At 45.5% G+C, this 13,530-nt stretch overlaps 1 protein-coding gene across 11 annotated transcripts in view; it reads right to left on the bottom strand.

The window, feature by feature from the left end:
- The window catches only part of PACS2 (phosphofurin acidic cluster sorting protein 2), an 84,634-nt gene that overhangs the window by 35,826 nt on the left and 35,278 nt on the right, over nucleotides 1–13,530 (bottom strand). For 7 of the 11 annotated variants that reach the window (XM_076339826.1, XM_076339818.1, XM_076339817.1 and 4 more), the window contains exons 4-10: nucleotides 10,994–11,119; nucleotides 8,546–8,708; nucleotides 7,412–7,485; nucleotides 6,557–6,637; nucleotides 4,182–4,241; nucleotides 2,741–2,898; nucleotides 552–642 (exon numbers count right to left, since the gene is read on the bottom strand). In XM_076339826.1, coding sequence (XP_076195941.1) covers nucleotides 552–642; nucleotides 2,741–2,898; nucleotides 4,182–4,241; nucleotides 6,557–6,637; nucleotides 7,412–7,485; nucleotides 8,546–8,708; nucleotides 10,994–11,119 — 753 coding nt within the window. The remainder of the gene's footprint in view (nucleotides 1–551; nucleotides 643–2,740; nucleotides 2,899–4,181; nucleotides 4,242–6,556; nucleotides 6,638–7,411; nucleotides 7,486–8,545; nucleotides 8,709–10,993; nucleotides 11,120–13,530) is intronic. The other 4 variants (XM_076339820.1, XM_076339821.1, XM_076339827.1 and 1 more) reach the window with 2 other exon arrangements.

Genomic DNA, 13,530 nt, shown 5'->3' with positions numbered 1-13,530 from the left:
CTGCAGGATGACCAGGAGTGCTTCCTGGTCACACCAGGACTGAACACGTTAGTGTGGGATGTGGCAAAGCAGTAGCTGATGCACAATACACAGTAGAGGCAAGGAAGTGCCCTGGAATAGGACTGATATTCCATGCGCCTAATATGCCCATCCATGAGAGGATGGAAAAGGCGGTGAGCTGCTCCTCAGCGTTCGCTCCCAGCCACCTCCAAACAGTGCCAAGGAGTCCCTAAAACTCCCAGGCAACTTCTCCCACCCTGGCAGTCATTTCAAGTATGTGGGAATCTGGAGCTATTCATACCATTAGCAAGTATTCAATACATAACCTGAAGATGTCCTCTTGAGTTAATACAATATTTGCTTTTAAAACAAACAAACAAAAACACCAACAAAAAAACCCCAAAAACAACAAACATGTTTTCTTAGCAGAAAATTCATATCTCTGCATCCAAGTTTTTGGAGGGGGTGCTTTAATTTACACATGCAAATAGAGACAGTGCAGGTCTGCTACATTACCTGCAGACAGACAACATTCTTGAAACATAACTTACAGGACTTGATGGCTCTCTCTGGCTCCTGATGCTGTGGATGCTACCAATTTCTGTCTGAGAGCTGGAGTGTGACAATCCTTCAAAATAAGGTCTGAATAAGGAAAGCAAAAACAGTTTCCTATTATCAAAAACACTAACAGAGTAAATCAGTCCACCACATTCACAGCAAAGCAACATGACTGTTCCCAGGGTGTCTTACTGCTCCCCAATGGTTCCAGTAAAATTTATAGGCTACTTTTGAAAAGAGGGGGAGGTCTCCAGGACAGCAAGAGAAGCCAGAAAGTCCAGAGACCCCTGTCTAGCCCTGACACTGATTGACCGACCTCCATCTCACGGATCCAACATGTCACCTGTCACACAGCAGACCATATTTATAAAGCTCTTACTAGGAATGCTCTCACACTACACACCAAACAGCAGCTTTTGCTTCCATAAAATCCAGGGTGGGCACATGGGTCCAGCATTTTTCCACAGCAGAACAGAATGCACATTCACCCCACAAAGGCAGTTGTGTCCTCACTACCCCAAGAACCAGGTGCAAAGTTTCACACTGCAATTCTTGTTTCAGCTTTGCAAGTGCTGATTGAACTACATGCCATTCCAGACAGGGTCTAGCTCTTGACTGAAATACAGCAAATAGAGTTACTGCCCCCCACCGATACTCTGCTCCTGTGGGTAAGTGACTCTCGGTGCTAATACGCATTTTATTCCCAGCTTGCATCTGGATTTGGCTGCCAGCCCTAGGATCCAATTACACATTTACTCAATAAGATAAGGTAGCGCATACAATCAGATTGCGCTTCTGTGTAAAAAGGCAGCTCATCACACTAGGCTACAAGACTCAATTACAATTTAAGGAACTGATTTTTTTTTTTTTCCAGAGGAAACCTGCCTACAAGCATCAGCATTTATCACATCCCTTTCAAGATACAAACACAAGAACCGGACATAGCAAACCACAAAGTGTCTCCCCAGGACCAGACACAGTAAGTTCTTATTCCAGCAATCACATATCCCAGAATAGTTAGCTCCTTGGCTCCAGGGAACAGGACATGAGCTCTCATGTACAGTACAACATTTTGGCTTGTTTCAAAGCAGCTGCTTACCACGACACATCTACTTTCAAATCCCTTTGAGGTAGGGCCTACCAACTGGCAATATATTGGGTCAAGCTCCAAACGCCTTTATAAGCCACCAGCCCCATCACTTACCACTGCTCCCCCAGTCTATCCTTGACATCTTCTGGCTCACTGATAGGGAACAAGTCACTCCAGACTCAGAATCTATTCTTAGCCCAACTAGGTTATTCTACATTAATTAGGATATTATGACACCTGGTAATTAGCTGGCATTTAGCAGATACTGTACTGACCAACTGCAGTGGTAGGCTTTGCTTGTTTCAGAGCCGTCACATTGAAGGCCTGAGCATGCAACCACATGCCAGTCAGAAGCATGAGTGCAGCTCCAACAGTCTCATGTTTTCAGTCTTTATTCAGGCAGGGACGTGACACAGCTCTGTTAGCTCAGGGTGCTGCATCTGCTCGAGACTCTGAGCCAGCAATCCCCGGCTTAGCTCCACAGTGCTACGATTGCCCATACGTCAGTGCCCACAAAAGCTGGTTCAGAACAGGCTTGTGTGCATCTACATGTGCTGCAGTCAGTCCCCTTGGGCCCTGAGAAACTCCTTTGTTTCCCACAGTTCTGCCTCCTTAATCCCTGCAAAGACTCTCTTTCCACACAGGGTGTTATCAGCTTTTCCAGAAAGACACAGTCTGCCTTGCCCATCCATGCCTCGTCCATCCCTGCCTCTACTTCTGCAGCTTCCAACCACATCTCCTTCTGCCTTGGCACAGATTTCCTGGCTGTTTCTACCACCTCTTCAAAACACCTGTGTACGGTTTAATTCTACTACCTGCCTGTCAGCAATTCCTACCCCTGTGCTCAGGTGGCAGGGCAGGCAGAACATATGCAAAGGGAACAAGGAAGAAATGAGACTGAAGGGAAGTTAGACCCCTCCATGCTACCCCCAGCTCACAAGCAGTCATTCACGTTGTAATAACACAGACTAGGGCTCCAGGTCAAGAGGGGAAAAAACCAGGATGGAAGGGTGGGAATAGAAACAACATCTAATCTGTGCTGACACTGCGCATGGTCTCTCCCTGGCCCAGCATCAGCTGCCCCACACTTACTTTAATTTTGGCTTTGGAGTGCTCAAGACACTGTCATCATCTTCCATTTCTGGCCCGCTGTCACTGGGGTTCTCTATATCCAGCGTGTCATACAGAAGGTCCAAGTCTTCCTCCACCTCTGGAACATGCTCTGCTGGGTCCTGCTCTGAATCCAGAACCTACACGCAGGACAAAAGCAGGCATCGCTGACTCTGCTAGGATCCCATGTCACCTGAGCTCCCCTGAGGACTGCAGCACACCAGTCCTGAGAGTAAGATTCTGTTCCTAGTGCAAGGATACTATATCCAACAGAAACATTATGTATACAAGAAGTGCTTGTTTTAGGTCAAGCTTGTCAGTGTCTGGTTAAGCAGGAGTTACCTATTGGACTAAGCATCCACAAACAAGCTATTAACCATAGATTATGTCCATTATTCAAACCCATTCGATAAACAAAGCTTTAAAAAGGCCCCTAATGGAGTCCCAGTTTTCTTAGAACAAGTACAGAAATGCAGTACTCCCAACAGTGTAACCTGTCTTGGGTTTTACTGAAAAAAGTTGCCATGACACCTCCTGATTTGATACCCAAGCAGGTAGAAATGGCAAAAATGTCCACAGGAGGCGCCTGAAACCTGGACAAGGATCAGCTGCCACCCACACGCAAAGCTGAAGAGAACAGGTATCTCACACAAAACTTCATGGGTTGCTTCACATATACACCAGAGTAAGCAGGCAGCTGTGCACAGTTCAGAGCTTGCTTTTTGAATGGCAGCTCCAGAAAAGCAGCAGCTCAGCTGGCTGAGACCGCAGCTATGGGTGCTGACTCTGCTGAGCTAACTTGGGAAGAACAGCAAAGCTAACAGGACTGTTTGGAAGCGTAAGGAAGCATGAGGAGTTACTTACTCTTTCCCACAAGCCACAAAATCAGCACACAGCCATACAGCCAACTGAGATGTTAACTGTTTTTATATTAGATACTTAACGTTACACAGGTTTCTTGGGTTCTGGATCTCTCTCATTTTCAGCTCTGACCAGACAGCTGACTCTCCTGTGGATCTGCATTCCCTATCCAAGTTTTTCATGTCTTGCCTGGCTGTTCTAGTAAGATAATCAAACAGGCTGGGATTTAACTTCACAAGCAGTATATACCGTAGACTACTTGCCTTTGAAAGGGTCAAAGATAATTTCAAAGCAGTCTGCAAAACTAATGGGTACACACGTGGTTGCCAAAATCTGCTTTTGATAAAACTCGATCTAGAAAATGTTTGATGACATTTTAAAGTTGGCCCTCAAGCCTCCATGCAAGGCCAGGGTGTAAGGAAAGGTCACATCCACTGCAGACTTGAAAACAAAATGAAGGGAACTAGGGGGAAACAGGAGAGTGTTCCTGAAGACTAAAGCAAGATGCACCAAGCAGAGGGCAACACACAAGACAGGAAGGCTTACAGAATTAATTACTTACCTCATCAGACACTTTAAACCTCTTCAGCAATGCTACAACCTTCTGTTTGAAGTTTTGTTGCTGCAAGTCAAAGACACTTTTACGTAAGTAAAGCGTTAAGTGAACTGTTTTCTCCCAGTCTGCAAGAAGCCCAGACACATCTGACACTGGTGCTCTGGCTGCTGCTTCAGATCAAACGACTCCTGGCACCACAAACCAAGTCTCTGCCGTTCTTATGTTGAAATCAGCTTTTCCACACCTATGATACCTTCTTTCCTGCATTACAACTAACTAGGTCCCATTCCACCAAGCATTATAAATCTTCTGGCCCTGACAGATGGCACACCACTCTTGGTTGGACACAGAGTGGATAACAAATTATTTTATCTGCCAGATCACCTCCTGTACCTGTTTGATATATTTCTGGCAAACATTTGACAGTCAACTTTTCTGATTCTTAACAAGGAAGAGCCAACACAGGCATCTACGCACTGACCTGAAGTACAACAGGTACCAACAAAGCACCGTTTTTTCCAGGAGCTTGCAGTTCACCCTGGCAGACTCATTTATTTGACTAGCAGCACTGTAGAAAAGTTGAGGGGCTTGTCCTTAGCCTATCAGAAAAATCCTTTCTGAGTCTGATACCCCCAGATCCTGGACACAGCAGGCACCAAGTCCAAAACAGCACAAGCCAAATTGCTGCACTTCTTTTGTGTTTACTTGCCCCCACTCTCTCTCTCTTGCAGGACCAAACAGCTGAGATTTGCTACGAGCTGCCCAGCCCTTCTGTCTGTTGCTGACAAACCTAATATACACACTCTGAAGAAAAGGAAGATGAGAAGGGCCTAGGTGTGAGTGCTGGTACAGAGCATTTGAGGTGGCATCCCTGTGTCAGGAGGAAAGGGAGGAGAAAATGGCTGGTGCCAGGCCACTCGTAAGCAAAGAAAGTTGCTCATTTGCTGGCTCTCCTGTATCTCACATAAGCTCTTCTTGCAAGTCCAACTGCCTGCTCCCACTCTGGCCTCAGACACTTCACACTGCCCTGCGCCTCCAAACCTAGCCCTTTACCTCTGAACTCAAATCCTGTGACCTGCAACCACCTTCTAGACAGCTGAAGTTTAGGTGAAATAAATCCACCAGGCCTCAAACAAGACTCTCCAAAGACTGCCCTATTTCTGTCCCTAATGCACTTGTGAGGCCAAGATGCTCTCACAATACTGAGAGATGTCCTCTGCCTCAGGATGCCAAGCAAAACTGTCCATCACGCAGACCACCTTGGATCAGCACGGCAGTCTGTGGAGGGAGGACACACAGCATGCATAGCTAAGGTGACATGGCAAGAGCTGTCCTCTGGCCTAAATGGTTTGACAGTCGGCAGACAGGAGACCTGTTGGGTTTGGAGCTGGACTGATGTTAACTTAACTGGCAGCACCAAACCCAGTTTTGCACCAGCCCCACACACTGGAGATTCAGTATCAGTTTAGTGGTCAGGGCTAGAAAGACATTATTCTTACTAAGAGGAAGTTGCTCGTTTAATAACCAAGTGGTGTATTTTGTCCTGGCTGGTCACTGACACCTGAAAACAATACTAAGGACACCAAGAATATGAACTAGCAGGCTCCTGGTCTCATACAGAGAGTCTTTTTAGTGGCAGATTCAGGTCAAAACAGGGTTTATTTCAGACCTTATCAAAATATGGAATTCAGAAATAACCTCACAGGAGGTACAATAATCACCAAAATTACTCCTAAGTCCAAAAAAGAAAACCTAGCCCATCCTGGTGGTTTTGGGTCACTGTCATCACAGATGTCCGTAAACACTTGTGTAAGCAGAAAGCTGCATTATGGCGTGGTCAAGCACAAGTCACTGCTCCACACAGAAGTGCAGCTTTGCAGGCATACACAGGCTTGCTGTGAGAGGGTGGATAGCTGCATGCAACTTGCCAAAGCCTTCAATACCCAGCTACTTCTTTTGCCTCAGCACCACATGCACCACGTCAGGTTTATCTGTCAAGCTCCAGCCCCTGACTGAGCTACTTAACTTCATTTGTGCAGAGCACAAACAGAAGAGCTTCCCTTCACTTAAAGCTACTTTCAGGACTTAGATGAGCATGGATCCTGCACTGGCTTCTTCATGGGGGTGAATTTCACACACTTGCATGATTTTTTGGAGCTCCTTAGCCTTGCAGCCAACGGACATTCAAGACAGCACATACACACACGTTGGATGGCCCCACCCCCTGAACTGGCTGCCTCTTGTAGCTCTTCACATGCTGTGACCATGCCCCCAAGCTCCCTGCTGGGCCAGCACGTCTAGTACTGCTGCTCCCATAAGCCACATGCACTGCGCATCCTGGCCAAACCCCGTCAGTGTTAGTAAAACTAATTTCCACCGACCCTGGTTATGGACGTCGTTCTTACTATCGATCTCCGCTGCTTCTTGGGCTTCCCCAGCTCGTACTCATCATCATCCAAATCCTGAACAGAAAGAGGATTCCTGTGTTACCTTTCTGATTTGGGGACGCATGAGCATTTAAGTGCTAAAAATGTTCCCTCTATGAAGATGAACCTGCTGCTCTGTCTTCCAGGCTTTCAGCATTTGCCTCAATTGCACTTATGAACCAGGTCTGCAGAGAGCCAGGAATAACAGCTTGGAGAAGCAAAACAGCCCTAGTTCTACATTCAAGGAACAAGGATACTCACAGCCCCACATTTTGGTGGGTTCCTCTCCCAGTACCCTCCAAGAGGTGGAAGGCAGGTGACGCCAGAGTCTGAAGGCAAAGGCATAAGACCCAAACTCAAAAGCATCTCACATCTAGCCAGGGGGTTCTCCGTATGGACCTATTTCGCAGAAGGTATTAAAGACTACAGACTGACTGATACCCCACTGGTCCTTTAATTACAGTGGGGGAATCTAGTTGGGGTCTTTGAATCCAATCAGCATTACAGAAGAAATCAACTGATGCCTTGACCATTAAGCAGAGAAACAAACAAGGATGCTAATGTTTTAGTGTTTAAAGGGAGCTCAAGTCCAAACACGTGAACAGATAAATCACAGCATGGTGGAAGAAATGGGTTACTGTGCAGGCCTTCTGCCACTGCAGCTAAACACTTGGAGACAGTCTCACACTGTCATGGTGCTAAAGAAATGTGTCATAGCTAAAGAAACAGGCTTTTAGTTTCAAGCACAAGCTGAGAGTGTACACGCTCTGCTGAAGCTCTCACAGGGAGAAGCCATGCCCTAAACAGTACCTGGCCCTGTACGGCATCATCACTGGCCTCCTGCTCAGAAGAGAAGCTCTCGTACTCTTCCTCGGAATAGTTGTCTGAAAGGGAAGGAAAGAGGGGAGAGATCCTGTGAAACTCTTTTAAGGTGAGGGCACAGTCTCATCTCAGGAGCAGAGAAGGCCAACTAACAGTCACAAATCAAGAAAGGAGGCACACAAGGAGATGCCTGCTAGTTTATCTTCTGTCTGTGCTAGAACCAGTGAGATGGGAACTGCCTGGAGGCAAGGAACAAGGAGAAACACATCTAATAGGAAGAAAGGACCAGCACACAGATAAGGCTCCTTGAAACACCACCCCCTTTTACCCTGGAAAGAACCACCTGGTAGACAGCAGCAAGTAAAGAGGTTTCTCCACAAGGGAAATTACTTTTCCCCCTAACATGGGCATAACTGGCTTAAAGGAGCAAGTAAGACATGCCAGGAGAGTCTAAATCCTTTATTGAAATGACACTTCAGGTGAGCTGCCTGGCCTCAGGCAGCAACACACAAGCACCCGCATGCACTACCTTCAATAGGTCACTCTTCTAGCAGTGAGCAGAAGGCTGGTACCAAACAAAAAGATTGTCACGAGTAGAAACCCAATGATTTCCCTATACCGTGCACAACACCATGGATTTACACTCATTAAACCAGGCCATAGTCCACAGCAAAACATGTTGCAGGTTTGCAGATCTCATCTAAGTTAATGACATTTATTGCAGAATACTCAAAGGAAAAAGAAGTTCGAAGAGTAGCTTAAATGTGAATCTCCTGAATACAACACTGTTAGCCAGGTGAGAAGCTACAGGTTCTCAACACACCCACCAGTAATGCTGGAAGAGCATTGGCGAGAACACAGCTAACCCTTGCTAGATGGCTCAGGCCTGGCGTGATATGCAAGAGAAGCTTTGACAATTCAATCCCCCATTCCTGTCATACTCCCTGTTTACACAGCAACAGGTTTGCAAAGTGGGTTTTCTTTGCATTAGTCAGTTATAGACACAGCAACTTGTGCAAACCAGTTCTCGTTTGTCCCAGGAAGCATCTAAGCCCAGGTGGGGTTTAACTCCAGTTAGTTCAGGGAGACACTGGTCCTCAGAGCATGTGGTTGTGCTCTTACCTGTAGACTTGATTTTCTGGCTGGCCTGCATAGTGCTGTCTTCGTGGTCAATTGGCTGACTTGACAAGGAGAAGATCCAGATTTCTGCTACCTTCACTGCAGCCTCTTTGATGTTGCTGAAAAGGCTCAGAACCTGGCCACCTTCTGTTGGGTGCTGCATGACCTGGGACACAAATTAAGCAGTAGAAATCTGCATTTAAATGTATTTAAACTTGCATCATTTGCATACTACAAGAGTTATTTATGTTAATAGAGTTACTCCACATTTCCAAGTACAGAAGCAAGCCAACACCCTGCAACTGCAGGAGCCACTTGCAGGCAATACACAATGTTAGTTGAGATTTTATTTGACTACTAATGGAAGTGATGGAAAGAAAGAAAAAGCATTCTGAGCTTGACAGCTGATTAGCTCATCCTTGAAGCACAATACTTGACTATCTCATTATTATGTATTTGATTCCACAGCACAGTACTGATTTGAATTATCAAGTTACCAACCTTCTGAACACCTAATTAAGGAACTTATTTGTGTTAAAGCCCAGCAGAAGAGCCAGTAAAGGCAAAAATTCATGGTGAGATACAGACGCAAAGTGCTTCCTAAAGCAAAAATCCCTGCTCCAGAGAGCTGGCACCTGAATATCAGAGGAGCTGGCCACCCCAGGATAATGAAGCAGTGGGTCACGAAACACAAGACAATGATGGAGACAGAGGGACATCTCGGTGTGGGTTTCTCCTTCCTTTGCCACTCACAGCTCACAGGACTCTCCTCAGAACCCAAGACTTACGTTCTTCTCTCACCCCACCAGAGTCAGAAAGCGCTTCCCCATGCCTGCACCTCAGCTTTCTAACTCACACCAGGCTGCTTTGTTAGTTCCTCACGTGGCTTTAAAAAGACCTGAGCTGATGAGGAACATATGCCCCCCTGCTCTTAAACTCTGCTCAGACTCACAACTCCAATTCATTGCTTTGTTTCAACAGCTAAGAGTATTTTTTTTTTTTTTTAATTTTAAGAAATGTGTCAGTGCTGTTTAGGGGTCATTATACTATAAACTGCAAAGGGGAGAGGGGGGCTTGTAAAATTTGTTTTCCTGAAGTCTTCAATTTCAGAAATATCCCAGATGAGCTGGACAGCAACTATTTCCTAACACAGTGAACCTTTGAAAATTTTTGACCTTCTAACCTCAGGCAGCTGACATTACAAAAAGACATAAGAAAAACCACATGCAGCAGCGGCAAATGCCCAACACTTAGAAGTTCACTGGTGGGTCTAATTAATGGGCCCACATGTTTTCTGCCTTACAGCAGTATTTAATTTCTAGTTCTTAAACAAATCAAACACGGTACAGGAAAAGTGTTAGCTACAACACCACAAATCAGAATTTGGCCAATTCAAATGGGGAGTTCACCATTTACTGCAAGTCTAAGGGAAGCTGAACTCACACACAAGGAGTAGTCTTTATAATGAATTATTTAATATAGTAATAACTCACCACAGTGTAACACTAGCTTATTTTGGATAGAAATTATTTGTTGACAGAATGCAGTCTGATGAAAAATACTGCTGTTAAGCTGAACTTGCTACTGTTAAGCCCATCTCTAAATACTCAGGAACAGAAACAGCAGATATCAAACAGGGCATGAAATAATGAAGCGTGGAGCTAAGCCATTCAGAAAGCCTTAGTGAAAAATTTATCCGTACGTGATTCCAGCATTAATTTTCAGATGTAAATCTGAAAATTTTATCATTTACCTCTCATGAATAGAACTCCACCTAAATTACCAATAGCCATGAAATAAGAATTGCAAAGGGTGTTTCAAGCAAAATGAGAGAAACTGCTTGATCCTGAACTCTCATGCAGTGGCACAGTGAAGCACAACAAACAAACTTTGCCTTAACTTTAACATTTCTTAGGATTGGAAGGCTTGCCCGAGTGACCCTATCTGTCTTGTTCTGCACTTACGAAACAACAAAACGTTTTACATTTAAGATCAACCTGAGACAAATGCATGCATAAGTTCAACTGAACCAAATACACTGCAACTTCTGCTGTTCCTTCCAGGAAACATGATACAAAAGAATATATTTACTAGTTTTAAACTTATGCTGAAGTGTCCTGAATGCAAAGGGGACAGCACTGTATTTGGGTGAAATGATCTGGACCCCCTAACTCTAAAAAAACCACACAACAACAACAAAACCCTCACAAGGTCATAAGCTAGCCTCATGAAAGCTTTAGCTCTCAAGATACTATCCAGAAAATGTCCAATACTATTACTCAGTAGTAAAATCTATTTAAAATATTGCCTTGGAATAACGATTACAGTTATTAAGACAGCTACATGAAATCCCACCAGGTACTTCTCAATGAGGAAAGTGACAACACTAGGTTTAAAGAGAAGGGGAAACATCCACCTTTGTAAACAGAGATCATGTCAAATGCTGCTCACCTCAGCCATGTTGATAGACCCCACAGCCAGAGTCTTGTAGCCTAAAATGGTTCGGTTCTTGTACCGTTTCCGCCGCTGCAGCATGATCTGAAGCTTGTTGCCTTCTCTCTTCAAGAAGTGAGGGTACTGTGGTTGGAAACACAATGGAAAAATTTATTACGTCTCTTGACGTTATCTCCCAAGCTGCCTGCTTCACAAGTAAACTCCATTCCTAGGAATTAACCCAAGGCTTTTAGAAGTGCCTACAGCTAACTCACATTCTGTGGACAATCCTTCATTAACCCAAGGAAGCCTTCATCTCTGACCAAACAGCTCAGCTCTGGGCTTTCATTTCCCCAGCCAAGCACACCGAAAACGCCATCTGGGGGTGCAGAGAAGCTGTTCAGTTTGGGAAGGGCTGAGCCCAAGAGCGGTTCCAGAGAGATGAGCAGCCTCCAGGAGACACTTCCCCCAACAGCTAAATGGAGGCTGCCCAGAACTGGAGCCCCAGAGGTGCTGCCCAGGGCGCAGGCTGTCCCCACGCAAACAATGGGCAGTGCACAGCAGCAGGGACAGCCATGGATCCCTGCACTCTTGGCAGGACACTGCCTTCCCTCCAGCACGCAGACACTTCTCAGTGTTTGACCCTCTACTGCACACGTTTAAGAGCCTATTGTACTCTGAATGGCAAGTGAAGAGAGGCACAGCTATGAAGAGGCCAAGGATTTGCTGATGCCTCTTTTGTTAAAGCACAGAGACCTACACGGTCACACAGCTGATTCTCTCCAGGACGATGCTGTCTCCTTCAGGCACGCAGCTCTTGCAACTGTCAATGTTTTCCAGCATTAACACGCTCAAACTTCTGTTGCTCAAAGTGGTCATATTTTATGTAGTTAAGTCAAGAAAAACCCTGTCCTACTGCCAGGCTATGTTGCAAAGACATAAATCCTTCCAAGAAATGTTCCATACAAGAAAATACATTTGTTTATGTATCACCGAAAAAACTCCCCAAGAACAGAGAGATTCTGAAGTCAAGCAGAGACTATTAGGGAAAGAGTGGGGCTAACCATGCTATTTCAGCTTGGCCTGCTCATCTGCACAGAGTATTAGTGCAGTCAGGCCCTGCTTTCTGCCAGGACGCCCACCAGAGCACTGACAGTCCCCAGGGCCCAGCTGACCGGCTGTGGGAGGAAGAACCTGTGCAATGGAAGAGCAATCTTCAAGAAAAGATACAACAGCCACCTGACCAGGTAGCCGAGTCTCATCTTGAGAAGAGAGATGAATGCGACATGCTCCAAATATACAAAATACCTAGCACTAAGTAACCTGCAGACAGGAGAACCTAATTGCAGGGATCTCAGACAGGACATACCCAAGTGAAGGATGCTTCTCTCACAGGAAAGACCTATATCTTTTTTTTTTTTTCCCCCTTGGGACATTATGAAAATAACTTCCTGCCTATCAAAACGCTTGATAAATACAAATGCTGAGTGCCACCAGAAGCCCTGAGTTATTAATTTGCAGTCCAGAGCAAGCCTGACTGCTACGCAGAGAGCTGGGAGCAGTGGCCACACAAACAAGCAGAATACTAATTAACTGATTGCTCTGCAAGGGCAAGATCAACTGTGCATTGCACAAGGAAGCAGCCCTGCAGAAGAGAGAAACAGTAGTCCACATCATTAAAAGACAACCTCAAAACACACCTGCATCCAGACACAAATGGAGCCTGTGACTTTACAGACGTGCAACGTCCCTAAACATGGATGGAAGAAAGTTATTGGGGGGACGGGGCAAAAGGTGCTCAAAAAGCCAGAGGCACCTTTTGCATTCAAATCTACCATCTCCCTGCCTCTGAGGCCCTCCCACATGTTGGGAGGGCAGCAGGGGAGAGGGACTCCTTGCTCTCAGCTCAAGGCACTTGGGCCACACCAAGGCTGCTTAAGTATGAGCCTGCAACTTAAGTCCAAAGTCACGCTTGGTCCCAGGCCAGCTTGATTTCAATGTGTACAAGTTTTCAGGGATTAAACTGGATGGCTCAAGTCCATACATGTGCAAGTTTCTGTTTTTCAAAGGTGTGCTGCCTAGCCACCTCTGATGAGCATTCCCAGAGATAATAGAAGGTACAGAGAAACTCAGACCACTCAGCTCCTCAGTTAAAAGCAAAGGCCTCTAGAAGAAAAGTCAAGCCATTTTCATCGCACAGAAAAGCTATTTTTAAGACCAGCCATGGCTTATCAACTCTACAGAATGGTTTCGACCAAAACTTTTCAGTAATTGTCAGTCCATGACAGAGATTGGAGAGGAAAACAGTTTGGCTCAAAACATTTGAAAACAAGACTTTTAGAGGAAGCACCAAGCACTCCAAGGCACCTCTGAGGGGTGAGAAGAGGGGCCATCACACACACCAGAACAGCGAGAGTCAGGGCAAGACATTCTTTCTGAAGCCCCAATGATGTAATTCCTTCCATCTGGAAAGGTTTATTAGATTAAACACAGGAATTAAGTGTTCTGGAGAGCTGTGATGTTGTGCTTGGAATATCTGGGGAATTTCACTTGAT

This window comes from Aptenodytes patagonicus, chromosome 5, assembly GCF_965638725.1.
Source record: "Aptenodytes patagonicus chromosome 5, bAptPat1.pri.cur, whole genome shotgun sequence".
Classification (NCBI taxonomy): domain Eukaryota; kingdom Metazoa; phylum Chordata; class Aves; order Sphenisciformes; family Spheniscidae; genus Aptenodytes; species Aptenodytes patagonicus.
The sequence above is the reverse complement of the archived record's forward strand: the minus strand, read 5'-3'. Positions and strand labels throughout refer to the sequence as shown.